This window comes from Capra hircus, chromosome 20 (genome assembly GCF_001704415.2).
Source record: "Capra hircus breed San Clemente chromosome 20, ASM170441v1, whole genome shotgun sequence".
Lineage (NCBI taxonomy): Eukaryota > Metazoa > Chordata > Mammalia > Artiodactyla > Bovidae > Capra > Capra hircus.
Genome location: NC_030827.1, coordinates 1,695,966 through 1,715,119, shown reverse-complemented (window position 1 = coordinate 1,715,119; position 19,154 = coordinate 1,695,966). Strand labels below are relative to the sequence as shown.

Genomic DNA, 19,154 nt, shown 5'->3' with positions numbered 1-19,154 from the left:
CACGCTGTCTGCTGGCCTCCAGCGTTTAGGAGAGGCTGCCTTCTAACACTTACTACAGTGGAGGAGCCACCAGATTATTCCATTAAGTCATACCAGGAGGAGAATGTTGATCACAGAAGAGGGGCTCTGACCTACAGTGACCTTACCCTGCCGACACAGCTGTGCATGCCTGGCCAAGAACCCAGAGCAGAGCGCATCAGTCACTCTGGGAAGCAAGCCACGAAGGAGGAGGGAGGGAAAACTAAAAACGTAATGGAGCCCCCAAAACCCAAAGGAAAACTTTTACTTGGCTTGAGCAGGTATTAGAAAATTTATTCAACTAATAAATGTTACTTGAGCACCTACTGTATACCAATAATGCTGTCAAGGAATCTATAAAAGGAAACAGAAATCAATACCCAAATATGTAAAACGGAAGCTGTGCTAGGCATTTGGGTGTCAATTTTTATTTCTCTTTTCAAACTCCTTGATAGTACAGTGATCATCATATAGTAGGTGCTCAACAAGTGTGTGTTTGTGGCACATACTTGAAAACAAATGCACGGACAATGAGAATATGAAGAGATTTGACCCAGAGAAGGCCAGGGAGAGGTTCCCTGAGAGAGTGATGCTTGAGGTGACCCAGGAAATGAGAATGAGAGAAGATGAGGAGAAACGGAGTAGGGGCATTCCATCCCCAGGAAAGCAGGCATACAGGCCCTGCAGCAGAAGGAGTCGAGTGAGTCAGAGGGACCGAGTGGGGGCCCCTGAACCCAGAGTGGAGAGAATCTGGGTAAGCTGGGTGAGGCGAGGCCGGCAGGCAGCCAGGGGCCAGACCCACAGACCTTCCCAGGTCATGGGAAGCTTTGCCTTCATTCTGAGGGCAATGAGAAGAAATTGGAGGATTTTGAGAAGGTGAGCACCTCCATCAGACCTGAAATGTGGAAAGATCATTCTGGCTGCAATGGCATTAAAAGATCTCCACTTTTGGCATTGTAGTGGAGACGGTGCCGTGGAGAGCCTCTCGGTGAAAACGACTACCAAAGCTGGATTTTTAAAATGAGGCCATGAACTATCAACAAAGTACAGAACCCATAGAGGAGGAACACTCTCACAGAGCAATGAAGCCAGCTTCTGCCTCTGAGGCACTGGCTCAGCCCTAGTTTCCTTAAACTCCTGTGCAGATGGCTGCTCGAGGAAGACAGGAATGCGATCAGTCCTGGAGCCTACATGCTGGAGACCCCAGCAATAAGCTGTCCCATGTTGCCATAGCTTCCTATAAAGAAGGGTGAGAAATAAATCTATCGCATGAAAAAAAACAGTAAGGAAACTTGGTATTCGGTAGAGAAGGAAAACATACCTCCAGTCCTCACCTGGATTGTGTTTATTTGTGGTTGTGTTTTTTCCAAATTCACATGCCTCACTTGGACTGTCAAGGAGAAATTTTGACTTAAAGAGGTCTCTGCTTATTAGTGTCTCCCAGGTAAACCACAGAAAGAAGTTTTTATTTTCTTTGGAAAAAAATAAAAACTTTAATTCAAAGCTAAAAATACCTAACAACTAACAAAGTTGAAAGGGAAATAAAGTTAAAAAAAAAAATAACAGGGACTTCACTGGTGGTTCAGTGTTGAAGACTTTCCAATGCAGGGTGTGTGGGTTTGATACCTGGTCAGGGAGCTAGATTCCCACATGCCTCGTGGCCAAAAAATTAAACAGTCAGTTCTGATGAGGTAGATGAACCTAGAGCCTACTATACAGAGTGAAATAAGTCAGAAAGAGAAAGATAAATATCATATATTAATGCATACATATAGAATCTAGAAAGACAGTATCAATGAATTTATTTGCAGGGCTGCAATGGAGAAACAGACATAGAGAACAGGCTTATGGACACGGGAGAGGGTAGGAAGGAGAGGGCGAGGTGTATGGAGACAGTAACACAGAAACTTACATTACTATAAGTAAAATAGACAGCCAATGGGAATTTGCTGTGTGACTCAAGGAACTCAAACAGGAGCTCTGTAACAACCGAGAGGAGTGGGATGGGAGGGAGATGGGAGAGAGGGTCAAGAGGGAGGGGATATATGTGTACCTATGGCTGGTTTATTTTGATATTTGGCAGAAACCAACACAATTCGGTAAAGCAATGATCCTTCAATTTAAAGAATAAATAAATAAAATCAGGAAAAAAGATAAAGAAAGAAAGAAAACACAAGCAATATTGCAACAAACTCAATTAAGACTTTTAAAATGGTTTTCATCAAAGAAAATCTTTAAAAAATAATAATGACAATAAAATGCACAAGGAATCATGGTCACCCAAAACAGAAACAGCACAATTAGTCTCACAAACATTCTCCCTGTTGGAATTATCCAACAAAGAATATTAACTCTCATATTTACTATGTTCAAAAGTAGAAAGAATGCTTGAAATATGATCAAGAAACAAAAATACTTTAAAAATTATATTTGAATAAGAATCCTAAGGAATTTCTGAAAATAAATAATATAATGATTAAAATAAAAAATTTCATTCAATGAGTCAAACAGTATATTAGATGTTGTTAAAGAGGAAAACTGGCTGGAAAATAAGTTCAAAGAAATTAACCAGGATGAATCCCTAAAACCAAAAAGATAGAAAATATGAGAGCTTATGAGACATGGAGAATATGAAGTCTAACATACATTAGCTGATACTTCAGAGAGATAATGGGATATATGGGGAAAATACAAAAATTTAAAAGAATGATGAATGAGAAATGCTTTAAAATTGGTATTAAAAATACCAAACTCCAGATCCAGGAAAACTAATTTCTAGCTGTATAAACAAACTCATTCCGAAGTATAACACTTAGAAATACAGAATACCAATGAAAAAGAGATGATCTTAAAGGCCACCAGAGAGAAAAGCAACAGAATGCCTATAAAGGAACAAGAGCAAGACTGAGAGATAATCCTTACAGCAATCACAGTGGAGAAAAGAACTGGAAGTCTATGTCCAGGGAATCTTCCTTCCAAGCTTCAGAATAAAATCAGAGACCCTACCAATAAAATTTCTTATGATTAATAATAAAAGATTTACCTGAAGGAGAAGAAAAACATATATGGAAGATCAAAGATGACAGGAGAAGTGATAAGCTATTTCCACTGTGACAAGAAAACACAACATGAAATTTGCCTACTTTTAGGCAAATTACTAACTTAACTACTTAACTACTTTTACGTTAAAGTACAGTAGTGTTGACGAACTTTTATTAGTAAAACCATACGAATAAATACTGACTGCTTAAAACAATAATAATGTCTAATTTGTGGAATTACCAGAAAAAAAAGGCAAAACTGAAGTATCACACAGTTCTAGCATAATATTTAAGAAGGAAGTGGCAGTGTCTTTTAAAATCTTTTATTATTCAGGACGACTGTGAAGATATTACCTTCAGATTTTTATTAAGTTAAACATATATGATAGAATATCTAGCCACTAGTAGAATTAGATATAAAATGTGTAACTTTCAAACTAATAAAGGGGAAAAGCAAGTGAGAAAATTGAAGACAATTCAAAAGAAAGAAAGAAAAAAGGACAGAAAAATCAGAGTGTTGAGGAAGACGTACATCTAAAATGATACAAATAAGTTCAAAACATCAGCAATCACAATAAAATGTAATATTGATGAACATTACTGTCAAGTTAATAATAGAAAGGTACTACCTTAAACTGATCAAAGGCATCTGTTTTTTAAATCCAATACATAATGTAGATCACCATTTTTATTCAACATTGGTCTAGAAACCTAGCTAAGGCAGTAAGATAAGGAGAAAAAGAATTAGAGAGAAACAAAGCTTTCTATATTTACAGATACTGTAATTGTCTACTTAGCAAATTCAAAGGGCTCAACAGCAGACTCTACGAGGGCACCGATGGAAGCAGCAAGATCACTGGGGTGCGCTAACACAGCGATCCAGGCGTGAGGTGACGAGAGCTGTAAATAGGAAGCTGGTAGTGAAGATGGAAAGATGTGGATGAATCTGAGAGACATTTAAGAGGGGAAAAGTTTGGGACTTGATTGTAGGTTATGTGGGGGAGAAGGCCCACAAAACAAGAACTGTCAAAAAATCCCATGTGTCCACCTCAAACAACCTGCTGAGCTACTTGGTCAGTGAGAAGAAGGGACGTCATGAGCTAGGTTCTGGCTATGCTAACTTTGGTTGCCTTTGAAATACAAAATATATCGAGTGAACTATCAGATACACAGATCTGGAACTTGGTGAGGAGGTCAAGCCGGATTTCTGCATGATCTGCACAGACTCGATAGCTGAAGAAATAGGTTTGAATTCAGTCATCTAGGGAGAGGGAGCTGAGTTAAAAGAAGATTGGGCCAAAATGAGCACTGAGGACTTCCAAAGGGTCTGAGAAGTATAAGGGATACAAAAGAGTTCTATGCTATAAACATCAAGGGGAGAAAGGAAGAGAGAGAGGTTAGCAATATAAAAGGCAGTATAAAAAGCTCACGCTACCTGGGATATTCTGAACTGTTGACATAAGAATGTTACCATCTACGGCTTGTTCACAAAATACATTTGATTGTGAACAAGCTCTTCATTTTATCACCCCTAAGGTACCCAAGACTGGCAGCTCTGCCCTCCCTCCAGAATGCCCACGTGGTAGGAAATCAGGAAATAACAATTAATGATACTATTTAGCTTAGCAAACTGTGATCTGGAAAAATGTTCTTCTGAGGACAATTTCACCCATAGACAAGAATGCATATCAGCATAGTGCACTCTGATGCTCAAATCAGGACCGACACTATCTGCAACCTAGGGTAATACGGGTCTCTAGACCCTTACATTAACAGATCGTTGAGCGGTGACTATAGATTTTTAAAAACTTGTCCAAAACTGCAACCAATAATTCATGGTTCTTAAAACAAATATGACGTTAAAAAAATAGTAAATGTTATGATTGTAGAACAATAGCGCTTAGCAGAGACGATATACTGAAGCAAATACACAAACCTGAAGGGATTACTCAAAGTGAGGTTGTACAGGCTGTGTGTTTCCTCACCCAGCTAGATATGGGTAGTTTATGTCGTTGAATCTTACAGGGGGTACCCAAAAAGGATTGTGGGGGTTTATGAAACACACGTGTTTCAACTTTAAGTATGGAATTACTATAATCGAAAACACAAATGCTTTGTAGAACAATAAGCACTCTGCTGGTACTCAGAGTCCTTTACTCCCCTCCTGGGCTGTGTAACTAATTAACCCAGGGATTAGCAATTCGTCACTCAGGTGGCACTGAACAGTCACAGCTCCGTCTACAGCCAGCTCTACACTCAGCCTCAGTGTCCCCTCAGCATTAGACCACGCAGCTGCCCCCAACCCCTCACGAGGCACAGGACACGGGTGCAATGACGAGACACTCCCCCTCCAGCGTGAGCACGCTGCCCCACGCGAGCACCGTCAGTTAGACACCTTTCGAGGGCTTCGTAATACACTGAGAAAGAACTCTGCGAGGCAGGCTCTGCCTCTCCCTTCAAGCTAATCTTTCTGTCACCTCCCCTGTGCTCTCAATGCTTCAGCCACACTAGTCTTCTCCGTCTGTGCCCATGAGTGCATTCAGTTCTGTCCGACTCTTTGCCATCATGTGGACTGCAGCCTGCCAGGCACCCCTGTCCATGAAGTTTTCCAGGCAAGAATATTGCAGTGGGTTGCCACTTCCTACTCCAGAGGGCCTACCCCACCCAGGGATCACACCCGCGTCTCCTGCGTCTCCTGCGCTGGCAGGCAGATTCTTTACCACGGCATCACCTGGACGTCCAAGTCTTCTCTAACCTTCTGGAAGAAAAAGACAACTCTTTGAAGTGCTTTCTCATCCAAGCTCACTTGCTCAGACTCTGCCTCCCTTAAGGACTCTTCCTTCCATCCCTGTGTGGCTGGACTATCCCCATCCTTCATATCTCAGTGTAAATGTCACTTCATCAGAATCCTCACAATAGCACTGTGAAGTAATCCCAATTTTAGATGAGGAAACTAAGTCACAGAGGTTAGGCCACTGGCTCACGATATACAAGCAGTTATTGGAATTATTTACTGCGATGCCGGACCACCTATCTCGACTACTTATTTAATTTCCTTACCAGCATTTATCATGGTTGGCAGTGACTTGATGTTTATTTTTTAATTTATTTTTTATCTCCCATGGTATTATACAAGGGAAGCATGGGGGCAGGGCTACATCTGTCTTATTTACCACAGTATCCTAGCATAGAACTTCCAAATAGTTAAGACTCAAAAATGTTTACTGAATGAATGAAAAATACAACTAAATTGAACGAATGTCTTTGCACCTGGCTGTGTTAGGTGAGTAGATCTGAGACACAGAGGAACTAGTTTGGAGATCTGAAGGAAAGTGATCTTATGTACCCCATAACTAAGTCCTTTTTAACTTCCCATCCATCCCAAAGACACAATAAGAAACAACTGAGTAACATATTAGGTTTGCCAAAATTTTGTTCCAGTTTTTCCATACAATCTTACTATTATTCAGTACTTCCTATTAAGGAAACAAGTTCTACTTGGGGTGATTCCTGCCTTAAGTGTATTTGAAAGAGACCATAGAGTACATTGAGTCCTTTGACTCAGTTCAGCACCCCCAACAATTAGGTGAGCCTGGTGAATTTCACCCCTCTGGCAAACTAGACCCTTTCTTATATTGCATGTTCATATTTAGTTACAAGGGATTTGCAAGCACATTTCACAAACCTACATGTTTATCAGTAAATTGATCTACCACCCGTCATTCTCTGAGGAATTGTCAACCTTAGCATTTGACAGAAACAGTTATTTTTGTGCAAAGGCAAAGATTCTGTCAGCAAGCTTTTTCCCTTAACTATCTATAGCATCTTGTTCTGCAAAATTAAACCATTTCAAGGGACAATGGAAGCAAATAAGACCAGCATTTTACCCTATGCTGTAACCAGAGTGTGAGATTGGAAACAAATAGGAAGCAACTGGCTCAGCTTCTGAGAGATGGTGGGGGAAAGGCAGTCCAGGAATATACCCTGGCAAAGAGCAACCCACAGCGTAAGTGATTCACATGCAGATGCCTGGAAATCAGTCAAAGCCTGATCCCTCTGCCCACAGTGGCCTCCTGGCTGGATATTAGGAAAGAGGCTAAACTCTGGGAGAGGTTTGGCTGATTCACCAAAGATCTCCTAAATGTGAAATACCTTGCTCCCCATCAGTTTTCAGTTCCCAGGAGCTCACAGTAAAGGTTGATACTACTGACACACCCTCCTGGAAATGTTCCCTTTCCTGGCCCCTCCCTGTAATGCCAATTCTTCCTGTCTCCTTTCCTCATCCTCCTTCCCCAGGACTCTCCCCTCATCATCCTTCCAATATGCTAACCTACTGCATTTCAATCTGAGTTTTACAGCACTGCTCACCTTGTGCTACAGCTTCAAATGCCTCTTTCCACCAAAGGAGATCAATTTCTACCAAAACCGTATCTCCATTCTCCACGCCCCTGAACTCCAAATCTGTGTCTAACAGCCTGCTGTGCATTTCCATCTGGCCATGCCAGTAAATACCACCAGTCTCACATGCCCCAAACACATCGTCTTCTCCCCTACACCCCCTCCTCCCTTCACTCATCATGCTGATGAGCAAAGCCTGATAAAACGGAGCACAAAGTGCAGCATCAGATCAGCTGATGGTCCCCCTCCATCCATTTCACTCACATGTTCAGTTAGTTTGGGCAATCCTGCCATCTGTAAACCCTTACCTTCTTGCTTCCCTCCTTCTCCAGCCTCACTGTGACTGTCTCAGTTCAAGTCTTCTCACCTGGGTTATTACAGTAGCTTCATTGCTGAGCTCCTGCCTCCCCGCCTCCATCACTCACTAACCTTGTGCTGTGCTGTGCTTAGTCGTTCAGTCGTGTCTGACTCTTTGCAACCCCGTGGACTGGAGCCCACCACGCTCCTCTGTCCATTGGGATTCTCCAGGCAAGAATACTGAAGTGTGTTGCCATGCCCTCCTTCAAGGGATCTTCCCAAGCCAGGGATCAAACGCAGGTCTCCCACATTGCAGGCAGATTCTTTACTGTCTGAGACACCAGGGAAGCCCTCGTACTAACCTTACTTCTGCACTAATCTTTCTAAAACATTAATCTAATCATGTTAACCCCCTGCTTTAGAACTGTGATGGCTCCCCACTGCCATAAACAGCAGTTTCCAAAACTGTTCCTATGAGAAAAAATGTTTGAGTGTGATTTACATGCCTGTTTATATCCACCTACTATTCTAAGTCAAATGTTATACAGTTTAACTTCTTCATCTTAGGACAAAATTAAGAAACTTTAATATTTTCATCTGATCCCAGGAGATGAGTCTGTACCCTCCCACCCCGGGGTAGCACCCTGCGCTCTGAGGAGAGCAGCATCTATGCCAATACACCCCAAGCACAGATGGTGACGTCAAGACTCCGTGGTCTGACTTTCAAGGTGTTTCACGATCTAGCTTCAACTCCTCACTTCAAACACATCCGCCCTCCTCCACCACCGCAGCCTCACCCACTAGCCACGGTTACACAAAAGTGCTGCTCATTGGTGGGCACAGGATAAAATAAAGAACTGAGACTTTGATGTCAGATCCCTCCCTGCCGACGTCTAACTGCGTGACCTAGAGTCACTTTCTGTGCCTCTCTGGGCCTCAATTTCCCTCTCTGTAAAGTGAATATAAAACTAACAATACTGACCCTGGGCAGGACTGTCGTGGGTATTCAGTGAGGTACAGTGAAGAAGGATACAGGGCCACACACAGAGGAGAGGCTCTATAAAGGGTCCTCAGCCTAGGTTCTGCACCATATGTTGTTCCTTCTACTTGGAGTTTTTGGTTCTCCTTTCTTCCATGGGCAGAATTCATAAATGCCTTTCAATGGCTAGTTTAAAAGATCACTTCCTCTGAGAAGGACAGATCCTCCTGAGGCGGAGTCTGTCATTCAAACCTGTCTGCCCCCAGGAACCATTTGCAGGCTTCTGCTGAATCATATCTCATTGCTTATTCCAGGCATGCTGGCATGTGATTGCTGGCATGCATGTCTGTCTTGCCCACTGAACTGCCACTACATGAGGAAGTCTGACATTAATTTAAGAATTCCCCACACTTAACAAAGTCCTTAGCACATAATAGGTGCTCAATAAAAGTTTATCAATATCTCCATATACAAAGGAGAAAGAAAGCTGTTTTAAAGTGCATGTATACGTGCAATTTCATGTTATAATAAGGACAATTTACTTAACGATTTTCAAAGTGCTTTCACATATGTTTGTAAGAAACAGGCTGTTACCTCCCCTCTGCCCTGCAGAAACTCATTAAATAGATAATAAATTAAAGAAAAGTAACCTCTTGATGATATCCGTTTGATGACAGTTTTCTCCATTCTGATCTGATGCCAAGTTAATGTTATCATAAAATAATTCCTTTAACTGCAATTGTGAAGTTTACTGAGCCATTACTGTCATCAAAAAGTGAAATTATATTCAAAGCTGAAAACCAAGGCTCACACAGGAAAAAATGGCATTAATATGCAAACAAATTACATGCAAGAGAAACAGGAATAGCAATATGACCAGCATGCCGACCCATCCTCAACATAAACAGATGCTTACATTTTAATATTTATTCATATGTGAACAATGAAAACAAATCACACTGGCAGGTACCTTCGAGTTAAATTCATATTTGTTTAAAAAGGCAGAGGCTTATGTATTCTCTCTGACTGCAGGCTACACTGGGCATGCCTGAGCTTTATGCGTACAGCCTTGCTGCCTAACATATTCATGACCTGAAGGATAGGCTAGTATATAATATTTACATAAGAAGAAATTGAACTGGTGGAAAGATGAGGTGGAGGCGGGGGAGGGGAGGGGGAGGCCAGGACAGGAAGAATAAAGCAAGATGCAAAATAAACAGGCAAAAGCGGGCATCGGGGAGCATGGAGTCATCTGCTGCTGCAGGCAATTAGAGAGAGGACAGGGACGCCACACAGCCCGGCTGGCGGGCGTCTGCTCGAGGTGGGAGCTGTGCTCCTCCCAGCCTGTGTTAATGGAGCAGCCCTGGTGCAGATGAACAGCACGGTGCCTTCCCAGGACAGGGGAGGGCGGGGGAGCAGGGAGACCCCTGGAGACCCTGCTGCTCCCATGAGGATGCTCAGGGCACTCCTCTATCCCTGACTTGTTTCCCAAGTATGTGAGCTCGGCTGGGCCAGCCCCACGACAGCTTTCCTTCATTCTTAGGAGATCGTGCAGACAAAGCAAGGGTAGCAGGGGCAGCTTCACCATGCTGGGGGGACCCCCTTCCTGAAAACTCCTGCTCCAAGTCATCACTGTCTTCACTGAAGCCCTGCTGTGCTTAGGGGTGGATGATAGCACTTACACCCACACAGCCTTGCGTCTCTCAGCAGCCCCAGCAGCTCGTAGCAGCTGACCCTTCCAGCCAGAGCTGCTCCCTCTCAGGACAGCTCCTCCTGGCCAGCCCCACTCACACTCGCGTGGTCCAGTTCCAGCTCTTGAATCTGCTTATTCAGAAGAGGTGGAATGTGAAGCTTGCCCTACTGACCCTTGGCTGTGTGACCTTTGAGCTTGAATCGAGCCTCAGTGTCCTCATTTGTGAAAGGGGGATAGATGTGCTGTCCCTTTTCTTACTGAAGGAGTGCCTCTTATGTGGGGCCTCCCAGGTGGCACTAGTGGTAAAGAATCTACCTGCCAATGCAGGAGGCACGGAGTCATGGGTTCGATCCCTGGCTTGAGAAGAGCCCCTGGAAGAGGGCATGGTAACCCACTCCAGCACTCTTGCCTGGAGACAGAGGAGCTTGGCGGGCTACAGTCCATGGGGTCGCCAAGAGCCGGACATGACTGAGCAACTGAGCATACCTACTATGTGCTGGGTGCTGTTCTCAGTGCTTGAGAACAAAACAGTGCTTAGAACAAAATAATCAGACTCATGGAGCTGACGCTCTAGAAGGGCTAGGAAGTTGTAACTTATAACATGTGATCGGTTCCACGAGGAGGAAAACTGACAAAAAGCAGAGTGAACGGGAGGGCAATCAAGAGTGCCAGGGGCAGTGGGCGCCATCAGACACAGAGGAGTGAGGAGGCGTTGAATAAAGCTGTAAGAGAGGCCAGGGGGTGAGCAGTGGGTGTCTGGGGAAGGGTGCAAAGGCCCTGCAGTGGGAGCTTGAGGCACAGCAGGGAGGCCTGTGAGGCCTCTCATGGAGTGAGAGAAGGAGATGAAGTCAGGAGATGAGCATGTGTGTGCAGGCTGATGGAAGTAATGGGTGAAGTGCACCAAGCAGGGAATCAGAGCTGGGGGTACTTGCTAAGCAACAGACTCTGTCCAGCTGCCAGACGCCCATCAGTTCATCCGTTTGCACAACCACCCTGAAAGGTTTGTTGCTTGTTCAGTGCATGCCTGTTTTATACACAAGGAAACTGAGCTTCGGGCAGATTAAGTAATCTGTCGAAAGTCATAAACCTTAGTAATCGGTAGTGGTAGGATTCAAATGCAGAATTCAAACCCAAGCAGCCTAGCTCCGGAGATGGTGCCTTTAAGCCCAGAGCTGACCGCCTCCCGAGCCAAGGGTGTGGATGAGCGTGGTGGAGAAGCATGTGATGGAACAGCAGCCCTCCGGAGAGGGCTAAAAGGAGGAGGAGAAGGAAGCAAGAACTAAGCAGGTCTGAAAAGACTAGTAGAGCAGGCAAGGAACAGAGAGAGCTGGGCACACGGCTGCTTGGGCCAAGGGGCCTGACCATACACATGAGGCAAGTGGGACGCGCAGGCACAGCAGGGGCCATGCAAGGGCCAGCAAGAGGCCCAGCTGAATTCACGGGGCTGTAAATACTCCCTCCACCGAGGGCCTCAGAAAGCACTGACGCCTGGTAAACGTGTCCCTCTTCCTAAAAATTACAGAGCAAGAAGGGGGTCGTACAGCATGAACAGTGAATCAAACTCTGAGCATGAATCAAGACACAAAACTTTTACTTTCTACTTTAATTTTGAGTGTTTGAAACAAGACCCCTTTCTGTCTCTACTAGGTGAGAACATAATAACAGCTAACAGATTTATTTTGCTTGTGGAATAAATATCAGATAGTACAGAGAAACTTTGTGCATATAATCTCACTTCACCATCAGAACACTAGGATAAAGCTGGTTTATCCTCATTCACAAATGAGGAAACTGAGGCTCAGAGAGCCCGGGTCACTCACTAAGGCAGGTGCTTATGGGGACGGAAGTGTGCAGAGTAAGCACTGCCCGTCACTGAGCCGATGCTGCCCAAGACACAGTGAGCAGAGCCACATCCCACAGCAACCCCTGCACTCCAGCCTACAGCAGGGCCAGGCTTCCCAAGCAGCACAGACATGCGGACGCCAATGCTGTTGCAGACCTGGGCTCTCATCTTCTCTTGTTTGAGAAGTCAGGCTTATAGGAACTCTGCAGTCTGTTTCATGTGCCTGGCCACAGGAAGGGGTACTCTTACGGGAATGTCCACCATGTGGATAAGGGAAGCGCAGGCTACTGCAGACTCTAATTCCACAGACTCAGAAACCCTGGGGATCTGCTCAGCTGGCTGGCTGAGCTTCAGGATAAAAGTCACCGCAAGGGGTTTTGTGGAGAAAGTCAACACCCAGAACAGAATCACTTCGGCTCCTTCTGAGTATTCCCCACTATACACTATACCTCCCAGGGTGTCAGTTGTTCAAGAAAAGCCCAATGGATATTGGTCATGTTTCTGGCCGCTCAGCATTTCTGGACACATCGCCTACAATTTAGAATTCTCTGCATTTCCCCTCTGACAGAAGCTCAGACCCGCTCCGCTGTAACTGTGGTGCAGGTGTGCCCCAGAGACACCCACCCAGACTTTGACTCAGGAGCCAGTGGCACAAGAAGAGCGGACAGGAGAGCACTTTCTTTGGCTGACACTGAAGGTGAAGCTCCGACACTGTGGCCACCTGACGTGAAGAGCTGACTCACTGGACAAGATCCTGATGATGGAAGAGACTGAAGGAGGAGGAAAAGGGGATAACAGAGGATGAGATGGTTGGATGGCATCATTGACTTGATGGACCTGAGTTTGAGCAAACTCCAGGAGTTGGTGATGGACAGGAAAGCCTGGCGTGCTGCAGTCCATGGGGTCACAAAGAGTCAGACATGACTAAGCAACTGAACTGAACTGATGTGCTAGAAATGAACAGTCCTTTTAAAAATTCTGGTCCTTCTCAACAAGTTTTCTTCCTCTCTTACCCAACTGCCAACTGCATAGTGACACAGGAAAATCCCTAGCCCCCGTAAAGGCTCGTGTGTAGTATTCACAAAGAAAAGATGGAAGGAACAACTAATGGATCAGCTGTAACTGTGCACATGAGGAGAGAAGACAAAGGAACAACAGGAAACAGAAACACAACACCAGACACAATAAGCTCCGAGAGCAATAATTATATTAACGATTTTCTACCAGCTGGCTTAGAAATCTCAAAGCACTGAAAGAGCTATCTACCACTCGGACATAAAATGTCCTCTTAGTTTGCAGAAATACCACCGTTACTTCCCAATGTCCTTGAGGCTCTGCTGAAGAGAATTCATCATGAAAGAGTCTAGAATGAGTAACACCTACCTTACCTCAGCATGAGGTCCCAGGTCAGCCTATATTTCTGTTCATGAGAAAAGATTCAAGATTATGTCTGGGTCACCTTAAAGACATCTCCTAGTCCCCAAAATGCGCTTCATCCAACAGACATTTTTTGAGTTATCAATTATGTTCTATATATTCTATGCTGAGAGTACAGCAGAGAATAACAGATTATCCCTCTTCTTAAGAAGCCAAAAATCACTTAGAGTTCCAATAGCACTGAATGAAGTTCCAATTTGTACTGAATGAAGATCTGGGGCCTTTGCAAGATGAGAGACCTTCAGGTAGAAAAGAGCAAAGCAAATGTACAAATGTCCTGTGTTCCACTGGAAGAAACAGACAAAGACTAAGAGAGGTAAGACAAGGAAGGAGGGAGGGAGGGAAGGAGGGAGGGAGGGAGGGAGGGAGGGAGGGAGGGAGGGAGGGAGGGACAGAAAGACAGAAATCAAAAGGACAAACTGAGGCATAAGATATGACACACGAAAAAAACGTTCTTGTTAGATCTAAAGTTCTCACTTGGAGATGGGATAAGATATCATGGCCTAATCTGGAATTACAATATTTGAATCCTTGAACACTTCCAAGACTCACAATTGTCCCCTGCTGTTTTTCAAATAATTGACAAGTATCTCTTGAATTTGGAAGAATACCCCTTAGACTTCAATACACGATCTTCACCTTGACTATCCGACAAAATAGAGGAATTGAAACAGATCCTTGAATTTTAAAATAGCCTAAGTTACATATGCTTTGTGACATGGTTTAAAACACTCATCTCTTTCTATTCACCAACTGAAATATCAAAGAATTCTCCTAAAAAGGAGAATCTCAAATGATTACCCATTTCAGCAGACTTTGAGTATGAAGCTTCCAGAGTCTTCATCAAAATGTTGAGTTACAGACTTCTACTTGGGGGGACACCATCCTCCAAGTAAACAAGTTCATACCGTAATTTGTTGACATGACCCATGGCTCCAGAGGTGGACATGAGACCACAAGTGCACAATCTATGTATTCATTCCCATGGTCACACTATTTAAGATCTTAGCACATGACCAGGTAGTTCTTGGCATAGGATTTTGGTATAACAACAGGGAACCTAGAATTGCTTAAGCTAGTAGAACATGAATCTGAGGTTCTGGAAGCTTCCACATCAGACAACTTGCCTCAGAAGGCGAACAACAAAAGGAAAGCAGAGCCAAGATCTAGAGAGACAAAGACCAGCTGAATGGCACCAAGCATCTGGATCCAGCCATACCTAAGGCCAACCACCCCTGACATTTTCAATAGTGCAAAATAAAACAAAATTCTGTTTCCCCCTGAGTCAGCTTGGTAAGAATCCAGACAGTACGTTTCCTGTACGCTACTTCTTATTTCCCATAACACACAGCCAACTTGGTCATACACACAACCAACCCCCCTGCCTAACTCTGCCTTGTAGCTAGTATGAACATAAATTGTTATTTTTCAGGTCGCGTTGGAATGACTCCATCTTTAAAGTCTTTTAAAAGGGCAGCTAACCTCTGTGGTACTGACCATCACATATCAAACCTCTTAGGTGCTCTACCATGTCAGCTCCCTTTTTGGCCACTAGGATTTCACAGACAGGCAGGTCAACTGCAAATAACAGCTCACATCCTTCTAGAGCCAAATAAATGTCAGATTTTCTGAGTTCTGCCTCCCTATCCCCATGGAATATAGATTCCTGGAAAGCTTTCATCATATCTCAGATCAAATGAAGAATGTTAGGTGAAATGCAGAAGAGCCTCAAATCACAAATCATATTCACTGGAGGAAACATAACTCTTCAACACATGATTTCTCTCTCTCTCTTTTTTTTTTTTCCCTCTCCAAATGAACTTGGAACAATTATCACCTATTCATAAATCTCTAAGTTGGATTTTTAAGTTGTTTTTAATCAATGGCTGGCTGTAATTTCGTGAAAGAGTTTCTCCAATGGCACAAATACTGTTGTGTCCCAGAGGAACTGCAGAGCTAGTCAATCAATCTTACAGAACAAACACTCACTGTGAAAATAATGTCCTCGACCGAACAATGAACTTGAATACATATTCCAAAGCTTTCAGTGTTCTTAGGATTGGTTCACATTGCTCTCCTCTGCTGGAGGTGTCCAAGTAAGTCTTCAGCACCGTCATCAATTTCCTGAATAAGGGATTATATTTTCAAAATACATCTCTTTTCAACCCACAGCATGGTAATTAGTTTGCTTAGTAAATTACAAGGCATTCAATCAAAGGTTAAAGGTGGTAGTACAGCCAAGCTCACTCACTCATTTACATCATAAAAATAACTCTGCTTAAAAATATACATTTAATACAGGGAATGAATAAGTATTTCCTGCCCATAAAAAGCCAGCAAAGAAAAAAAACCAATGGAAAAAAAAAATCTTTTCACTGGGAAAACCAGCCCCAATGAAGTTGTGAGTGGGGATGGTGGTGGTTATGATGTTCTTTTCAGTTTTTTCTTCCCACAGAAAATGTTCTTTTAATATCATGGAGCTCCTTTGCTTGGGAATTTTCTTTATTACCAGCAGGGTAGACTCTGAACTACGTGGCCTGCTTCTCCAGGCTCCTTCACCTTTTCCAGCATCATCTCTGACCTCTAGCCCTCAGCCCTCTATACATCAGCAATACTGAGCCACCTGTCATGTACACTTTCTTGTCTCTAGCCTTGACTACCACAAACAGCTGTTCAGTGAATGGTAGCTGACTAACTGAATGAATGACTGAATGAGCAAACATTGCCATGTACGTCTGTCACCATAAAATATTCATGCTAACCTATGAGTTTGCGTATTTTTATTTAATCCAAATAACACAGGCCAGATGGGGTTTTGTCAGAAAATGCAGAACTCACACAGTGTGGTGACAAAAAGAAACTACTCGAGTTTCTTGTGCCCTTGGCACCCTGACAGGGCAAGTAGAGGGTTCGCAGTTACTTACTTGTAAGCTAGGGTAGCACTGAAATGCTGTTGGATGTAAGCCTCCAGGACGGTGTTGAAATGCTGGAACTTCCGGTCAGCAATGAGACCTATTATGTAGATCTTCAGAAAGAGGCAAGGAGTCAGTGTTTGGGGGCAGACCCAGGACAGGAAGTCATCGTCACATAGTACAACGAAATCCCTATCAAGTTCTTTTGCCCAGGAATTAGTTCACTAACGTATCTTCAGTCCTTTACATTATGGTGACATCTCTTCTAAAAAGTGTTTCATGAAGGGTTTTGTAAGATAAAAGGGTTTCACAGCCAGAGGAGTTTGAGAAATCTCAAGTTATCAACCTTAGACTACCTTCTTTATTGCAGGACTTATCAGAGCCTTCTACATGCTTTTGTGCACTGTAAATCTCGAAGAGGGTTGGGCAAGGTTCAGCACTTCCCCGAGTTCTCAAGTGAGTGTTCTTCAGGAAACATTTCTCCTTAAGGCTAGCTTTATAGGAAGCCCTCTTGGGAAGCAATGGACTAAGTCACAACTGTCTCCAAGTCAGTCCTTTAAAAATGTAAATGTCACTGACACAAAGGGCTGACACCTTCATGCTCTGCTGGTCACTGACATCTCAATGTGGATGTTTCTTATGTTTATTTTGATATGACACTGAAAAGATGGGAGCTGGGACAGCAAGAAGAGGCAAAGACCATTTCAAAAGACGGTAAGAAGACAGATCTGAATGGTGTACCACCCACTGAAAGATGGTCCAGATGGGCAGAGGAGTGTACTGACTGCTAAACTGGAGACAATGAGGAGGAAGAAAGTAAAAGAGTTAGGAAACATTTGGGGTGCTTTACAACCCGACCAAGGATTCGCTCCCAGAATTCATGGACAGCCCAAGCGAATATTCATGATATTCAGCTTCATGTACTTTCAACCAGGGCCAAACCACCATCAACATTTGAACACTCCCATTTTAATCCTTCTGCCCATGCTTTCGAATCAACTCAAAACTAACAAAGGAAACAGGAACTCCTTTATTGGCCTGGTCACTGAAAGTTACAATGCCTCCAAAAAAATTCATGGAAAAGTCCACGTGGGGCTTAAGTTCTTCATGTTCTCACAGTGAGACACTATGTTAATGCCTAATGTCACAAAACACTGGCCCCTCTCTCTTACCAAAGCATCAAAGACGAGGATGTCATACTCATCACTTTGAGAATGCTCCATCATGATGTTGAAGAGTGCATCCAGAGTATCCTGGAGAAACTGGGCAAAATAACAGAGGTCTCGTAAGAAAGAGTCAGGTGATGCGCAAGTCCCACCCCTCTGTGTTCACCCAAGAGAATGAAGGCACACACCGTGTGCCATGTTCAGGAGGGCCAGGTCCGCTCCTCACAAGAGCCAGAAACTGGAGCAAGCCAGTTGTCCATCTTCAGCAAAGTAGATAAGTACAGGGTGGTACTCAGGTATTACAGACCATGTCGCAGCAATGAAAGTGAGCAAACTGCTTCTATGTAGAAAGGTGACCATGACTCTTATGAGCATTGTACAGAGTAAGATGAGTCAAGACACAAAATGTATGTTTATCCTCACTCTATTTTTATGAAATTCAATAACAGGCAAAAACCCATCTGTGATGATGGTGGTAAGCTTGGTAGCTTAGTGGTTACCCTTGAATGGGTTGCTGACTAAGAAGGGGTAAGGGAGAATCTACTGCACTGATACGAATGGACTGTCTGTTGATCTAGGTGGTGGGAACACAGCTGGGCTGCTGTTGCTATTCAGTCGCTCAGTCGTGTGGGATACGTTGCGACCCCGTGGACTGCAGCACGCCAGGCTTCCCTGTCCTTCACCATTACCCAGGGCTTATTCAAACTCATGGCAATTGAGTCAGGGTTGGCATCCAACCATCTCATCCTCTGTCGTCCCCTGCTCCTCCTGCTTTCAATCTTTCCCAGCATCAGGGTCTTTTCTAATGATTCAATTCTTCACATCATGTGGTGAAAGGATTGTAGCTTCAGCTTCAGCATCAGTCCTTCTAATGAATAGTCAGGATTGATTCCCTTTAGGACTGAGTGGTTGGATCTCCTTGCAGTCCAAGAGTCTTCTCCAACACCACAGTTCAAAAGCATCAATTCTTTGGAGCTCAGCTTTCTTTATAGTCCAACTCTCACATCCATACATGACCACTGGAAAAACCATAGCTTTGACTAGATGGACTTTTGTTAGCAAAGTAATGTCCCTGCTTTTGAATATGCTATCTAGGTTGGTCATAACTTTTCTTCCAAAGAGTAAGGGTCTTTTAATTTCATGGCTGCAGTCACCATCTGCAGTGATTTTGGAGTCCCAAAAAATAAAGTCTGTCACTGTTTCCACTGTTTCCTCATTTATTTGCCATGAAATGATGGGACCAGATGCCATGATCTTCGTTTTTTGAATGTTGAGTTTAAAGCCAGCTTTTTCACTCTCCTCTTTCACTTTTATCAAGAGGCTCTTTAGTTCTTCTTCACTTGCTCCCATAAGGGTGGTGTCATCTGCAT

General features: G+C 43.7%; 1 protein-coding gene across 1 annotated transcript in view; it reads right to left on the bottom strand.

The window, feature by feature from the left end:
• The window catches only part of DOCK2 (dedicator of cytokinesis 2), a 462,975-nt gene that overhangs the window by 363,206 nt on the left and 80,615 nt on the right, over nt 1–19,154 (bottom strand). The window contains exons 20-22 of the mRNA XM_018065716.1: nt 17,791–17,880; nt 16,631–16,731; nt 15,696–15,830 (exon numbers count right to left, since the gene is read on the bottom strand). Coding sequence (XP_017921205.1) covers nt 15,696–15,830; nt 16,631–16,731; nt 17,791–17,880 — 326 coding nt within the window. The remainder of the gene's footprint in view (nt 1–15,695; nt 15,831–16,630; nt 16,732–17,790; nt 17,881–19,154) is intronic.